This window comes from Sceloporus undulatus, chromosome 5, assembly GCF_019175285.1.
Source record: "Sceloporus undulatus isolate JIND9_A2432 ecotype Alabama chromosome 5, SceUnd_v1.1, whole genome shotgun sequence".
In the NCBI taxonomy this organism is placed as follows: Eukaryota; Metazoa; Chordata; class Lepidosauria; order Squamata; family Phrynosomatidae; genus Sceloporus; species Sceloporus undulatus.
The window spans coordinates 137,580,994-137,598,876 of record NC_056526.1 but is presented as its reverse complement, the minus strand read 5'-3'; the positions used below and the strand labels follow the sequence as shown (position 1 = coordinate 137,598,876).

Here is a 17,883-nt window from a genome sequence, read left to right as displayed (position 1 = left end):
TTAATACCACACATAAAGTGATAGGTGGTTCCACTAAATCTCTGTTTATTTTATGAAATAATTCTGTTTATTCACATCTGCGTAATGGCTAGGTACACATAGTAACACAGTGAGGGCAAAAGAACATGCATTATCAAGTTCTCCTCCTTTCCGGTTACCTTGGAACCTGAAGTGATTGGAGAAAATTATCACTACCAGTTCAGTTCAGCTTAGTTCTACAACAGAATAAGACTTAGGACACCATCCCACACACCAGCTACTCTTCTGAATTAGATTTTGTCCTTGAAGACTTGTGCCAATATGTATGGTGGTGGCAACGTGAGTATAATTATCCACGTTTCTCAAATTGTTCTTTGTTTACTTGTTGCAAGAATTAAGAAAAAAATAGTTATCTGGCAGAAACAATGAGATCCATTGTGTAGTTTTTTTCACAACTTGCTTTGATATTTCTGTGTCTCAATGAAATTATCATGCAAAAGTAATAAATGGGTTAAAGTCTTTTAATGAACTTTTAAAATACTGTACTGTGAGCCTGTGCCATACATGAGTTTTCAGTTTACTCTGAAGCCGCACGACAAAAGAATGAATGGCATGGGCGCATAGTGCACGCACTGCTGCACCATGAGCACGAGCCCCACTATATTCAATGGGGCTCAAGCATATGTTCTTTTTGCCTCACATGGGGGGGGGGGGGGCAAAACAGAACCCCCACATAAGATAAGGGCCCACTGTGATTCATTGATATGAAGCACAAAATTCCATTCAAAAGAAGTAAAAGAAATCACAATGGAACTTCTGCATCCATATTTACTCAAAACTGAGTAACAAATGAATTAATAAAAAAATACCTAATTTCTGAAAGAACAGTGTATGGTATGACGTTATTGTGTGTTTTTTAATCCAGCATGCAAAAATACATTAAAAACAGATGCATTATTGAAAAAAGTTATTTTCATTGCAAGACTGTGTAATTCAGAATTTTTCCCTGGAACACGGTTTTGGTGTTTTTTAGGTAAATACATCTGTGATCTAGCTTGATCACAGCTTGGAGATATTCTAGACATTTGAGTTAAAAGAAGCAAAGAAATAAATCAGAAGATCCTAAATCAATTTGTTAGTTTCAATTAGGGTAGGTCCACAACAAAATTGGTATTGGTGACCAGCTGCTGAAAAAAAATCATAAAAGTTGGATCAAGCTAAATACAATTAGCTGAATTTGAGAATAAATTGTTTAATCTGTGAGTGTAAGGGCAAGTATGTCATTTAAAGAGTTCATAATTAAAACTACCAGTAATATATGTCTCCTTTCAAGACACTTTTAGTGTACGTCTTACAAATTGCTTTGGAAAATCAATAGGAGCATGTCCAAGGTACAAGTAATTTTTTTCTAACAGTGCAATCTAAAGGAAAGTATCTGCACTAATTATGCGACTTGCACTGGCAATCAATTTCCTCAAAGAAAAGTATGCTGATCCTACTTATTTTAATACATTCTGTTAGTTGCTTTCATTTCTCTTCAGTTTCTTTCAAATCTGATTAACTTTGTTCAATAATATTTTAATAATTCATGTATTTTGCTTATAAACCTGGCACCACCTAGATTTACTGTTACTTTTTAAAGTTCGAAATTATTTCAGCATTATGTCCAGAAACTCTTGCCTCGTTGGCTTGCATTTTTGGAGGACAGGGGTATCATTGCAAGGTATGACCAATACACTAAAAAAAAATTTTTTTTTTCTAATGGTACCCATCTTTCTAAAAAAATAAAGCCAATACTTATCAGTTCCATAACAGGAACCTGCCAAAAATATGTATGCTGGGAAAGAAAATTAATTGAATTCTCTATCATATATTAAGCTTGAGCTCAAGCAACACTGCTACGTATAGTTGCCATGTGGAACATGAATCTTGGGAAATTGTTCATTGGATTAGTAGCTATCAATGGGCTGAATACAACTTTCGTTCTACCTAAGGTAAATTTACTTTCAGCTAATCAGACAAGACTCTACTTCAAGCTGGACTCCAATGGGAGAAACATTTGCCCATAAGACTATCACCACATGAATAAAGTGAATTCTCACAGTTTGCTAAAACTAGTAAACTACATTAGTTGATACAATGTAGACATTTGTGGATGAGTTGATTGTTCCCTAAGTAAACTCCTGGAAGATGTGAAATTTATCAATCCACTGCTTTGCATTCCAGCTGCTGGGATTCTGAGTTTCTCAGGCAGAACTTTGTTCTATTGAACTCTGCCTCGGGGTTGGAAAAATGATTTTGGATGAATGGCTGTGCTAGCTGGGGGATTCTGGCAGGTGTGGTCCAAAAAGTAAGTTCCCTGAGTTCAACTGCTCCCATATTCCACACAGCCTTTCTTTTATGAATTGTACTGGCATGAGAAGAGCAGTATGCTTTGCTGCCTCTTAATTTTTTTTTTAAAAAAGGTGAAAACACTTTGAAATCATTGAACTACTAATTGAATCCCCCTATCAATGAGTAGATTTTAAAAAAACCAAACCACAGTCCCACTAGGTTCCAAATTAATTTCACCTTTGTGCAGTCTTTTTGTACCACTGTGTTGCATTCATGAAGTATTTATTTAGTTTCCATTGTTGATGGTCAACAAATAACTGAATGTTTCTCATTACTGAATATTAATGTGCATTACACAGTACATTATATAAGGCAGCACATGGTAAGAAATGTTCATAACTGTTTACAACTATTTCACTGAAGAGGCAAATGAGGCACAGACCCTCACTTTGTCAAAGTCGGGGAGTTTTCGACTTAAAAAATGGGCCAGGCTTCAATCCGAGATGCATCCAGGCAGTAGCATCCCACCTAGATCAGTGGTGATTTAGCTATGATAACATCGGGGGGCATCCTGGATCCAGAACTAAAACCAGAAAAGGTAAACTGACTTATTTGCCTTAGAATAACATCTAGGCTATATTAGTGCTATATGAACACAAGAAGAGTATCCCAGCCTTTCCTTCTGCTGTATCCTCATAAATCCCTCCTATGAAGGTCAGAACATATTTATTCTTGGCCTGAGATATGCTATGGGGAACCATAGCAAGGCTTTGTTAGTAAGGTGCTATTGACAGCTCAGTAAAATGAGCTGTCAGTGGCCATCAGTGTATTAGAAACTGCAGAGGGAGGCAAGAAAAGCCCCAAATCAAGTGAAGGTAGTTTGAATAAAATGAAAATCATTCATGCTTCCCCCAGACTTAGGGTAATTTCCATGTACCCGTGTGTGCGTGTGTGCATACAAACTGTACTTTCCTGCATATCTATTGTCCTTGTGAATAGCCCCCAACTTTCAGAAGTGACTTGAGGAAAAAGAGCTGCAGGAAGCTGCAATGGGAGCTCCTTCCCCAGATGGTCCTCTACATGTTCAGTCTTGAGTGCAACCAGATACCAGTCTTCTTTAGATGGTACAAATATGTGAATAGATTGTGGCATTTCTGTTGTTCTTGGCATTTTTTTTTTTTATTAAAAAATTCAAAACATTGGCTGGCATCCTGTTCAATATTTACAAGATTGTAAATCAGATTTACAATCTCTTAACCTATGGGGTGCATAATTAAGGTTGCTAATGACTGAATGTGACCCCCGCCCCTCAAACCTAAATCCTAAACCAAGATGTCCCCCAACCAAAGTCTTTTTCAAATGCTGCAGATCAGGGCAATGGGAAATTATAGCTACAGTGCTATCCCGGTTACAGGGCATGTTGAGATAAGAACCTGCGACAGGACCCTGAGGTTTGGAGGGAGACATTGCTAGAAGTAGTAACAACAACAGAATTATATCTGATGACACAGGAGCTCAACCAAGGTTTATTTTGTCCCTGATTATTTTTGGGGGGGAGGGGGGCAATTCCTGACACCAGCTGCAATTTTTTATTCCTACATGAGAAATGTGGATTTCTCTTTAATTCTCTTGAGACATATCAGAACAATACATTCCCATCTTTTCCTCTCCCTTCCTTTTTTTTTTTTTTTTTTGAAAAAAATTAAGTTAGTTAGTAATGACCTGAAGGCATACAACCACCACCACAACAACAACAAGCACACTAGAACTATTGTAATATAATTTGAATGCTTAAAAAGGAAAATGAAAGAAAAGAAAAATCAGAGAGGAGAAAATCTACCCCTAAAACATAGGACTACCTCAGCAAATTGTTCCCTAGTTGGACCCCAAAAATTGCCACAAACAGCCCACAAAAGGAATGGACCAACAACCAGCAAAATCTGGCAAAGTCCAAGGAACTCACATTTTAAGAAGCAGAGTACTCCTCCAAACTGGGCAGATGTGTCCATAGCATTAAGTTGCTGGAAGTTACACCATCTGTAGTTGTCAGGGGTTTTTTTTTAATCGAAACGACATTTGTTGTTGTCATGGTCTGTTTTTGAGAAATTCTTAGCATCAGCTGCAACTATAATTTCATTTATAAATTTTTCTTAAACTCTGAGATGTATCAGAACAAAAAGATCTAATTGGATAATCTCAGAGACACGTGTGCATCCATAGTTGTGATTTCTATCAGTTTTCCAGTTGCATTTACACTTATCTGCTACTTCCATTTCAAGATGAATAGTGATGAAGACCAAGGTGAAATGATTCTTCTTTAATCCTCCACTCACTCTCTCTTTCTTTCTCCTTTTAAAAAATGGAGTCATGGCACCATAATGCATCAGCATATTAGTGGAAAGATGCTTTGTGTACTATAAGAATATATATATATATATATATATATATATATATATATATGATAGAAGATAATCTCTCCTTCAGCATATAAGGCCACACCCTAACCTCAGCAAACCATAATCCCAGTTTTTTAAAAAAAAAAAAACTTCAGAAAACCCTTAGTGTAGATCCAAAAAAATTACCATATCTGGCAACAAACTACCTCCCAAAATGAATGGAAGCCAACACACTGACATAGAATTAATGGAGACATAGGTGACAACTGGCAGAACACAAGGAGCTATACTGTGAATGTTCACACTTCTTCAGACTGATCCAAAGAGCTCAGGTACATATTAGGCTGCATCCCCACTGCAGAGATAATCCAAGTTGATACCACTTCAACTGCCATGACTAAGGACTTTATCGTACTGGCCCTGAAACGGGCCCAGTGCATTCTAAACGTGTGCACGCACACGCGGGCGCACATGGAACAGGATGGAGCCAAGAACCCCAATTTACTGTACAGTGGAACGCCGCCTTTGCTGCCGGGCATTCCAGTTGCGTCCCCGTTCCGTGCGCAGCGGCAAAGGCGGCGTTCCACTGTGCAGTAAAATGGGGTTCTTGGCCCCCATGCGCACGCACATTTAGAATGCACTGGGCCCGTTTCAGGGCCATTACGATAAAGTCCATAGTGTTGTGGAATTCTGAGACCTGTAGTTTGCTGTAGCACCAAAGCTCTCTGACAGAGAAGGCTAAATGCCTCACAAAACTCTATTTCTCAGAATTCCATAGCATTGAACCATGGTAGTTAAGCTGGTGTTAAACTGCATTATTTCTACAGTGCAATGCAGACATTAGAGAAAGCTCACATTTCAACAATTGTCCTTGGCTATGCTTTTGCTGATTAGCAATAAAGCTGCATCACCACGGACTTCTTTGATAAAAGAGATCCAGTTTCTAAGGCAGTACTACATGGCTCATTTTAAGGCATGCATTCCCAGCTGGAAAGCATTCAGTCTAGGGAAAAATAAATGTCCCTTGTTTGTTATCAGAAGAATGACTTACTAAACAAATACTAGAAAGCTTTTCATATTTCATATGGCTTGGGTAGTCACAAGACTTCATCTGCACTTTTGCACCATATTATTATCAGGAGGGGAAATAGCCTACCTGCATGTAAATTCCAGTTGACTCACCTTCTGAGTCCACTGGCATTAACATGAGAATTAACCACCCAACCTACTATGTGCATAAGGTGTTTCTTTTCAGATGGATTCTGAATTTGTCAGTGTTTGAACTGGGCAAGGATGAACTCTGTTAATAATGAAATTACTAATCAGTGAGAAATCTCCTCTGAAACTAATCATATACAGTATTTAAGAGTGAACATTTGACAGCTTTGTATTTAGGACCAGTGCATAATGTACCTGCAGTGTCACAGACCTTCTGTCATGCATTTCGCAAAACAATCCAGTCAGGGGGATGGGACTATGATGTAGTGCCCCCATTCATCCAAATCAGATTGTAGATCTCCTGGGTATGGCAAGAATAGTGTAGAAAATTATCAGAAAAGCAACTGTACTCACATAGAAACCATTCATCAAACATTATCATCCAATACATGAAAGTTTCTACATAATAGCAGCAATTATGCAGGCCTTTAATCCCACTAGAAGGAGGCTTTTAACAATAAGAGCTTTATCACATGTCTAAGCAAAGTGGAATTTCAATAGGATAATAGCACCTACAGAAGGGGTTTACCACATTATGTCGTTGTTGCTCTGTTCTTCTCATGTTCTCTCTCATTTAAAATGTGATCCTTTTTAATATAAAAAAAATATGTTAATAACTTCTTTTCCCTTCTCTGTTGTTTTAAGATTTCCCATGTTTGTATGGCAATTTGGAGTGGTCAGGGCTAGTTGATGATGAGCTGTGGGTGAAGGAACTTTCAGTTCCCACAAAGAGGGGTGGATTGCATCATCTGTCTGCTATTATCCAGTTTCACTAATAGAAAAGATGTGCAAGAGCCACTCAGCCATACTGTCTGAAAGTTTCAGACTCCTTACTGTGGAGATATTAAATGCACAAATACCCACAAATATTCCTTCAATATTATTTTGTTGTGTGCCTTCAAGTCATTTCTGGCTTATCATAAAAGGCAAACTGAATATTACACTTGAAGAAAATTATTGCATTTCAGTATGCATTAATATCACCATGAAATGCAAAACTATTTTTCATAAATGGCAATATAACTTACATTATAAGTATGAAATCAACATCACTACTGTTTTTTTGATATAGTTTTAGATTTTAGCTTCTGTCACATTGGCTCTAAAGTAATTTGAATTCTAATTATTTTAGTTGATTAAATTATTATTATTATTATTATTATTATTATTATTAAAATAGTATAACAGTTTTACTAATCCCAAAAGATATTGTCTTTATGGTTCCCATTTCAAAATCTTTGTGTCATAAACTCATAATAAATTATTATGGAGACTAAACAAAAAGAGAGAGAAACACTTTTTCTCTGTGTTATGCCAGAGCTGGGAAACTATTAAAACTTTATTATTAATTATGTTGAATTTCAGTTTCCACCAGCCATTAGTAGTCTGTCCAATAGTGAGCTATGAGGGGCATAGTAGTTCAGCAATATTTAGCAAGCCACAGTTTTCCAAATTTTGAACTATACAATCGGGTATAAGTATTAATTGTCATACATTTCATAAACTGTATGGATTCTCCAAAGACCTTCATTAGTCAGGTATAGATATAATGCCTGCAGTCCTTTAACAATGGTTATGAGATTAGTCCTACTTTGGGAGAAAGGCAGCATATAAATTAAGTAGGTAGGTAGGTAGGTAGACAGACGGACAGACAGACAGATCGAGGAGAATAGTTATAATACTCCCTTACCTTACCTTCTTTGCTTAGACATAACAGGGGTTCCATGTATTCTCTGCCCTGGTGTTTTAATACCAAAACTATCAAACACTTTTAGCTTTCTTGAGGTTTTGCATACCAGCTAGAAGCCTTGGTTTCAAAGCTAACATGGGTGTAGATATTTTGCTGTACCACAGTTCATGGTAAGCAGGTAATGGAAAAGGAAATGTGAATCAGCAAGGCAAAAACTCGGGTCCTTTCACACTATACAATTTTAGCACTATATTCCATTTTAACTGCGATGGCTGCATCCTGTTGCAGTTTGGTGAGTCACTAGAACTTTCTGATTGATAGTGCTATAGTTGTGCAGTATGAAGGAACCCCATATCTTTTACCTGTGAGAGATCCTTGGTGTTTTTTTTCTGTACTGGGGGTGCTTGGCATTGTTTCTCAAAGAGTCTTGATTTCTGTTGTAGAATTAAGGCCAAGCATGAAACCACTCCAGTTCTATTCTATTTTTCTTCTCTGAAACAAACAGCTTATGACTGTCTCCCCCTCCACACACAGAGAAAAATCATGATTGTTTTGTATAGAAGCCCACTGGCAAAAATGCAGGAAGCTGATATGTATGATATTGATTTAATTTAAGAATAGTACAGGCTTTCCAGTAGCTGTCTATATGTGCAGGAGATTGATTACTGGCATTCTTTTGCTATCACTTCAATTGTCATTGATTGTGTTTAAGGTAGCTTTGTAGCCAATTATCTGCAGAATTTTGTGATCTGTCTCCCAGAAGTTGCAAGCATATGTTTTCTATTATGAGAAGAAACTCTAGCAACTCTGCAGGTCCTTATTCATTTTGATTTATGACGTGTTCTCCGTTCCTGAAAAATATTTAGACTAATCTGTATGAGGAGGACACCAGACAGGATACTGGTGTCAAAGCTGTTGAAATTCAGTGATGACACCAGTATAATGCTCTTTCTAATAATTTACTCTCATTAATGGGGGGGGATGCTACTTGAGTATTTTGAAGCCTGGCATAGTAATTCATTTACCAGAGCTAACAGAAGCCCTTATTTCTCTAAAATATCAGTTTTTTTGTGAAACATAATTTATTTAGCTATACTTTGATATCTATACTTTGGAAGAAGACATTCCATTTAAAATAGACCATGTACTAGAAAAATGTTGGGGGGGATACAATTTACATTTTTTAATTTAACTCTCTTTTTTTAAACCTAAAGATGAAACCCAAACAGGTTGTTAATCTCATGCTACTGTATTTCTTGTTTCATTCCTTTCAAACAGGAATACAGAGGAAAAGTAAATGACCCTAAACTCAAAGTTCTGAAAACCATCTGGGCTCCAGGATTAATTGCATGATAAACATTACTTAACTAGAGCCGTTTCACACTGCTCAATTATAGTGCCATGATTCCACTTTAACTGTCATGGCAAAATCCTATGAAATCCTGATATTTGTAGATATTTAGAATTCTCAGCCAGAGAGCTCCAAGTGGTCTTGGATGAAGCTGATTTTCTTGATCCATTTCAGACTGGCTTCAGGACGGGATATGGGGTGGAGACTGCTATGGTTGCCTTAACTGATGACCTCCGTCTAAGCATCAACAGAGGAAGTGTGACCCTGCTGGTGCTATTAGACCCCCTCAGTGGCATTTGACACAATAGACCATGACATCCTCTTGGAACGCCTGAGAGAGCTAGGAATTGAAGGCACTGCTTTGCAGTGGTTCTGTTCCTTCCTCTCAGGTAGATTCCAGAGGGTGATGCTCAGGGACACCCTCTTAGATCTGATCCTAACCAACAAGGATGACTTGGTTAATGGGGTGCAAGTGGTTGGCTCATTAGGTGGAAGTGACCGTGTTCTCCTGGAGTTTGTTATACAATGGAAAAGAGAAGCCAGGCATAGTCAGACACGCATTCTAGACTTTAGGAAAGCAGATTTCAGTAAACTTAGAGAAGTATTGCGGGTGATCCCGTGGTCAGAAATACTAAAAGAGAAGGGTGTTCAGGACGGATGGGAGTTTCTCAAAAGGGAGTTACTGAAGGCACAATTTCAAACAGTTCTATTGAGAAAGAAAAATGGGAAGTGTCTCAAGAAATCAGGATGGATGACTAAGGAACTTCAACTGAGCTAAGTTTCAAATGGAACTTATATAAGAAATGGAAAAAGGGGGAAATCACAAAAAAGGAATTCAAAGAAATAGCAGGGGTAAAGTCAGAAAAGCTAAAGTGCAGAATGAACTCAGGCTTGCTAGAGAGGTTAAACACAATAAAAGGGCTTTTTTGGATATGTCCACAGCAAAAGGAAGAAGAAGGAAACGGTAGGGCCACTGCCTGGAGAAGATGGCAAAATGCTAACAGAAGACAGAGAAAAGGCAGAATTACTCAACACCTTCTTTGCCTCAGTCTTCTCATAAAAGGAAAAGGGTGCTCAGTCTGAGGATAATGGAGCAGAGGACAGATTAGAGGAATTTCAGCACAGAATCAGTAAAGAGATAGTACAGGAATATCTGGTTAATCTAAATGAATATAAATCTCCAGGACCAGATGAACTACATCCAAGGGTATTTAAAGAAGTGGCAAATGTAATGTCAGAGCCATTGGCAATAATCTTTGAGAACCTCTGGAGAAGAGGAGTAGTCCCAGCAGACTGGAGGAGGGAAAAGGTTGTCCCCAACTTCAAAAAGGAGAATAAAGAGGATCCCAACAATTACCATCCAGTCTGACATCTATACCAGCAAAGATTCTAGAGCAGATCATTAAACAGAGAGCCTGTGAACATCTAGATGGCAATGCCATAATCACAAAGAGTCAACATGGATTTCAGAGAAACAAGTCATGCCAGACAAATCTGATCTCTTTCTTTGATAAAATTACCAGCTTGGTAGATAAAGGGAATGCTATGGATATAGTGTATCTTGATTTCAGTAAGACCTTTGACAAGGTTTCCCATGACATTCTTGCAAACAAGCTTGTATAATGTGGGCTAGACACGGCAACTGTTATATGGATTTGTAATTGGTTGACCGGCTGAACTCAAAGGGTGCTCAACAATGGATCCTTTTCATCGTGGAGAGGAGTGACCAGTGGGATCCCACAAGGTTCTGTCCTGGGCCCAGTGTTATTCAACATCTTTATCAATGACTTGGATGAAAGAATTGGGGGCATACTTATCAAATTTTCAGATGACACCAAATTAGGGGGAATAGCTAATACTCCAGAGGACAGGATCAAAATTCAAAATAACCTGAATACACTAGAAAGCTGGGCCAAAGCTAACAAAATGAAATTCAACACGGAGAAATGTAAGGTACAGCACTTAGGGCGGAAAATGCACAGATCTAAGATGAGGGACACCTGGCTGAACGAGACTACATGTGAAAGGGATCTAGGAGTCCAAGTAAACCACAAATTGAACATGAGTCAATAGTGTGACGTGGCAGCTAAAAAGGCTAATGCAATTTTAGGCTACATCAATAAAAGTATAGTGTCTAGATCAAGGGAAGTAATAGTGCCACTGAGTTCTTTTTTGGTCAGGCCCCACCTGGAATATTGTGTCCAGTTCTGGGCACCACAATTCAAAATGGACATTGAGAAATGAGCGTGTCCAAAGGAAGGTGACTAAAATGGTGAAGGGTCTGGAAACCATGTCCTATGAGGAACAACTTAGGGAGCTGGGGATGTTTAGCCTGGAGAAAAGAAGGTTAAGAGGTGATATGATAGCCCTGTTTAAATATTTGAAAGGATGTCATATTGAAGAGGGAGCAGGCTTGTTTTCTGCTGCTCCAGAGAACAGGACCCGGAACAATGGATGCAAGCTCCAGAAAAAGGGATTCCACCTCAACATTAGGAGGAACTTCATGACAGTAAGGGCTGTTCAACAGTGGAACAAACTCCCTCGGAGTATAGTGGAGTCTCCTTCCTTAGAGGTCTTTAAACAGAGGCTGGATGGTCATCTGTCAGGGGTACTTTGATTGAGTGTCCCTGCATAGCAGGGGGTTGGACTTGATGGCCCTTGTGGTCTCTTCCAACTCTACGATTCTATGATTCTATGACAGTTGCTTTTCAAAAACAGAGCTTAATTGTGGCATCCCTCAGGGCACCATCCTATCCCCGATGTTATTCAACATCTGTATGAAGCCACTGGGAGTAATCATCCGTAGACATGGAACGGGGTGTTATCAGTATGCTGATGACATCCAAATATACTTCTCCATGTCTTGGTCATCAGCAATGACAACAGATGGCATTTCTCCCCTCAATCAATGTCTAGTAGCAGTAATGGACTGGACAAGGGAAAACAAGCTCAAGCTGAATCCAAACAAAACAGAAGTACTTACAGTAGGGGCCCCCAAACCAGGTATCGTGCTGCAACTTCCAGTCCTAGAGGGGTTCACGCTCCCCTCAAAGGACTCTGTTCACAGCTTTGGGGTGCTTCTCGACTCGTTGCTTCAGATGAGAAATCAGGTGAATGCAACAGTCAAGAGTGCCCATTATCAGCTCCGGCTGATACATCAGCTGCGCCCTTTCCTGGAGCCGGGTGACCTCGAAACTGTAGTACACACACTGGTAACCTCAAGACTTGATTTTTGCAATAGGGCTATCCTTGTGCCTAGTCTGGAAGAAATTCAAGAAAGATATTAAAGATAGAGGGACAGAACTAGCAAATACCGATCTAGACAAACTTTGGTGGAAATCAGATAAAGGGAAAATCTCTAAATTCTATAAATTATTAATAAATAGAGACTTGGAAAAGGAAACAATAAAAGAACATATGGTGCGGTGGGCCCAAGATATACAGTGGTACCCCGGGTTACGAAATTAATTCGTTCCGCGGTTAATTTCGTAACCCGAAATACCTTCGTAAGCCGAATTCCCATAGGCGCTAATGGAAAAATAGCTCTCTGCTGCCCTCCGGTGGCGGAAAATAGCGCCGCGGTTTTTTCGTAACCCGAAGAAACCTTCGTAAGCCGAAGCAATAAATCCCTATGGGATTTTTTCGTATCCCGAAAAATTCGTAACCCGGCGCATTCGTATCCCGGGGTACCACTGTACAACCTTTTTCTCATGCTACCAAGTAATATGGGAGGGACTAAACCATGGCAAAGGAGAAAATACTTCAGCTTCTTCCCATGCCAATTTCGTCTGCCATTAAGTCTTCAGTGTCTTGCTGTTTCCCAATCATGCAGGGAGCAGCAGTATTCTGGTGACTCCTACATTACTGGTGTAAAAAGGGTACCTAATCTCAAGAGATTTCTGCTGCATCATTCTACATTGTTGAAATATCAACATTCTACTAGAGCTTGAAGTTACTTTTTTGAACTACAGCTCCCAATATTCCCCAATGGGCATGTTCAGTGTCCATGGTAACTTGAAGATTCTGGGGGATTGTACTTAAAAAAAACACCACCTCCTCTGGTACAGCATTCAGATTAGCTTGCAGTTTCTTCAATACACACACACACACACACACATGCATACATGCTAATCAAAAATTTCAGAGAAATTTCACATGCAAACAAAAATTGTTCAGTTCATACTAACTAGGGAACTATTGGTCTACAGGACAGAGTTTGATTTTGCACATCTAATTTGGTACTTGAATCACCTCTACACTGAAGATCATTGAAACTAGTTGTTTAGCAAATATTTCAGTTTAGTACTGCAAATTAAAGAGTTTAAGCTCACCGCATTATCAATAGCTTGCCAATTTGCATATGTACAATCAGGAGGAATCTCAGAAATTTTCTCCAGACGTTTCCTTATGTTATCAAGCCCAGCATCCAGAACAAAATATTTCTCTTTTTTACGGGTTACTTTAGCTTCACTGCAGAGAAATATAGACTGATTCTCAAACTTTTCAACATCATTGTTTTTTGTTTCAATTTCATGTATACTAAACATACCACTTCTTACTTCATTATTTAATTTATAACCCATCTTTGTTCCAACACGGGAACTAAAGAGGCTTACAATAATTTAAAACAAGACTCAGCTTTTTTAAAAAAAAAAAAAAAAAGTTAAAGCAAGCAATTCTGTTTAAAAAGCACCTAGTTGAAACAATTTGAAACACACTGAAAACATAATTTTGAATAATAATGCATCAAATAAATATATGAACAACCAACATGTCCAAGATTTTAGATCAGAACCAAAACACACTGCAGAAATAATCCAGTTTGAGACCACTTTAACCATCCTGGGAATTGTAGTTTATTGTGGCACCAGAGCTCTCTGACAGAGAAAGCTAAATGTCTCATAAAACTACTAGCAACTCCTGGCCCAGCCTCCCCAATCCTACTTTCATAGGCAGCAGTTGCTGGGAGAAAGAAAGGTATGTCCACCCGTGGGTGAAGGGAGTGTGTTCTCCTGTCAATCGGAGCACATCAGACTGTCATTTCCATCCTCTCTGATCAACAATCTTCAGCCTGACAAGTAGAAAGAGGATCCCTGTTAAAACTGCTCCTTATATCAGAGAGAGCTTGTGGGAGAGATCAAAACATCAATCTGCTATGCCTCAATTGACAAGAGAACAGACTCCTGTCATTCGCAATGGCTGATGCTAATGGAAAAATAGCTCTCTGCTGCCCTCCGGTGGCGGAAAATAGCGCCGAGGTTTTTTCGTAACCCGAAAAAACCTTCGTAAGCCGAAGCAATAAATCCCTATGGGATTTTTTCGTATCCCGAAAAATTCGTAACCCGGCGCATTCGTATCCCGGGGTACCACTGTATGTCATCTGATAGCTTACAATGATTGGCAAAAGGCCTGGAGAAAAACAAATAGCTTCACAGCATTGCAGGATCTAAAAGAAAACTTTATGAAGATATCAAATAGATGGTACGGTACCTAACCCCAACAAAACATATATACATACACACACATACACACACACACTTCCTGATATGAAATGTTGGCGCTGTAACAAAGAACCCGGATCATTGTACCATATGTGGTGGTCCTACAAAAAGATTCAAAATTTTTGGGGGAAAAATACACACAACTGTTCAAAAGATATTCAAGGTGCAGATTACTATGTCATCAGAATTCTATTTGTTAAGTATGACATCTGTTTTCCAAAGTGTAATAGAAAGGAAGTACTGGAGGGTTACTGCTCTACCTTGCGATAGCAGCAAGTCTAGTGATAGCGAGAAATTGGAAAAATAAAGACCCTCCAAATGGGGAAGAGTGGATTTTGAAATTGCAAGAAGTAAAAGAAATGGACAGATTAATGTTTATGATTAGAAATAAATCCAAACACAAACTGGCAGAGGAAAGGCTGCCTGTTTTACAATATTGGGAGGATAACTTTGGAATCCAAAAGGATATAATGATATAAATATTAAAGAGAATTGTCTCTAATTTTAATGGATAGAATTGTTTAATCCTTTTTAAGGGAGGGTGGAAATTGTATATATTGTTGTGTTTTTTTAAAGGTTGAATGCCACTTTGATTGTGGTAATAAAAAGCAGGATATAAATAAAAGTTTTATTTACTGTATTATTATTAGAGCTCTAGAGCTTTACCAAACTTGTTGTGAGCCTTCAAGTTGTTTCTGAGTGACGGTGACCTCATCACAATGTGTTCTTAGTCAATTTATTCAGAGTGGGGCTTGCCATTGCTATCCTCTAGGGCTGAGAGTGACTTTTATTGAATCGAGCTATCTAAACCAGTATTGTGAACTCTGCCTGACTGTGGGTTCTCAAGGTTCGAGCCAAAGTCTTTCCCCCTGCTGTAATCTCTGCTGACTTCTGGTTGACTTCCTGATTAATCAAAGGCAGGCCCCATAAAACAGGGTGAAATTGCCCCCTGTCACGTTTGGAAAATGAAACAATTTTTAAAATGGGGCATAGTAGTGGGTTCTAAAGCTCTCCAAGTCTCATGGTGGGCCAATGCAAGCCCCTTCAATGCCTGGCATTCGCTCATCTCTGCTTTAACTTGAAGACATTGGTTACAAGTGAAGACACTGAGAATCAAACCTGAGACCTTCCAATGCAATGCACATAGTCTGATCCTGGACTGCATTGCCTGCTCAAGTTGTCATTGTCCCTAAGTCTGGGGTGATGCTTCACTGGCTGATATTACATTGAAGCTTGATAGGACACTTATTTTTAGGTGAAGAATGTGTTTTCAAACCACATCAAACCCACTTAATACAGGGTGTTTCAAGGCAAAAACACACTAATACTAGATTATCTGCTGCAGGGATGGGCAACAGTAGTCTTCTGGAGAAGGTAATGAATTACAATATCCGATTACAGAAGTCAGTGAGGTCCAACAATGAAAAACATAGTGGCTGAAGCTAATGGAAGCAGGAAGCCAGTACCACTTAGAGAACCACAGGTCCTCTACCCCTTGAAGATTATCACACGGATAAAAAGCGTTAAGGAAGTGTATTGTTACTATTATTTATGCGTGATCAGGGGAAAGATTTTCACATAATGTTGTCCTCCTATTGTTCTTGTAATGTCCTCGAAGCCCTGTGCTACTGGAATAACCCGTTAACAATAAAAAGGCATGAATGGCTTGGCGATCACAATTCATTTACGCTATTGCAGAACTTATGAAAAGCAATTATGATTTATTAGCATATATAGACACTTCGTCAATCCATCTAGGTATTCCCCCAGAGTGCAGTTCATCAGAAACGCTTCCTATGTCACACAGGAGGTTTAAGTAAGCGGAGAGAGATTAACTGGTTTTCCTCCCCCTCACAATTCCTATCTTAATGAGATGTCTTCTGAGGCTCATGAATTCCATCAACCAAAAGGTTGGTAAACATCTCTCAAGAATGATAAACAAAATACTAAAAGATGCTGATGTGTGGAAATCAGTTGTGCTATCTGCTGCTCTTGAATCATTAATGAAGCATTATATAAGTGTTTTAATATCGCAATTGTATCATTCTTGCTCAATAACAATAGAATAATGCTACAAAGCTGGAAAAAGCCCCGTGTGATATTCTCCCTTGCCTATTGTTTCAGATATTTCTTAAAATTTTCCCAGCTTATGAAATAGGCTAACAATACCTCCTTTCTCTCAACAGTTTCAGGGAACAATCTTCCCAGCTCCCAGTTTTGACCCTGTCATGGATGCTCAAATGTTAATAGGAGCTCTACAAGGAATGGGTAGGTGTACTAACTGAAATTTGAATGAGTCTTTATTCTGAGATATTCTGAATGGATGAACACGTAGCACCAAATGCCTGGCTAAAATAAGAGATGTTACAATGTTCCTCTAGCTTGATGATGATGATGATGATGATGATGATGATGATGATAATAATAATAATAATGCTGTCTAGACAAAAGAAATCCAGCATTATTATTTGTGGTTAATATAATGTACAGATATAGCATCCAATAACAACTTTTATAATATAAAAAGTTTTTCTTCTTCATCCGTTTTCAAAAAGGACTAGGAGCTCTAATTACATAACCTAAAAATGGACACTTTATTTGCCTGTCTGTCTGTCTGTCTGTCTATCTATCTATCTATCTATCTATCTATCTATCTATCTATCTATCTATCTATCTATCTATCTAATATTTTCCAAAACCAGGCTAAAATCCAAACGAAGTACCATATTTTCCCCTTTGCTTCACAATAAAGTATCACACCATCTCTGAAGATCTGATATGAGAGCTTTTAAAGGTGAAATTAGAATCACTTCTTTACACCTACTTGTTAAATAGCTAAATAATTTTTAAAAAAAACAGCCTGCCACCTCAGAACTTCAGAATCATGTTCATAGTGGAGTCTGAAAGGCAAAATGGAGCACAGAGAAGCTGCTAACCATTTGCCTCTCTCGGAACATCTACACTAGCCCCCTTAAACCAGACTATTATGCTCCAGAGATGCCCTGATTTGATACACTGAGGGCCAAATATGTTCAGGCAGACCTTCTGATGACATAGCATCACTGCTGGTCCAGTGTGGATTAATGGCATACAACAACAGTTTTGTTTTGTGTGTGGCCATATGTCTCGTGGACAGATCACACTGGGATCAGGGAGAGTCTGTGTATATACGTAGTGTAGGCAAGCCCTGCATGCCAGGATCCATTGAACTACATCCTGCTTCTTTCAGCAAAAGTGCAATTGGGGATCATCTCTTCTCCTCACTGTAGTATTCCTGTACACCCCAAAAACATGCTCTGAAAGTAGGGTTGCCATAAGTGAGGACCTCCAAACCGGGACAAATGTAGGACAAATGTAGGGCAACATTTTCAAATGTAGGACACATTTTTATAAAAATGGAGGATGCGCAAAAAA

General features: G+C 38.7%; 1 protein-coding gene across 1 annotated transcript in view; it reads left to right on the top strand.

Moving 5' to 3' along the window:
- Window positions 1-285: 285 nt before the first annotated feature.
- Window positions 286-17,883, top strand: part of ANXA10 (annexin A10) — a 60,753-nt gene continuing 43,155 nt past the window's right edge. The window contains exons 1-2 of the mRNA XM_042466850.1: window positions 286-318; window positions 16,656-16,737. Of these exons, the coding sequence (XP_042322784.1) occupies window positions 301-318; window positions 16,656-16,737 (100 nt within the window). The 5' untranslated portion in view covers window positions 286-300. The remainder of the gene's footprint in view (window positions 319-16,655; window positions 16,738-17,883) is intronic.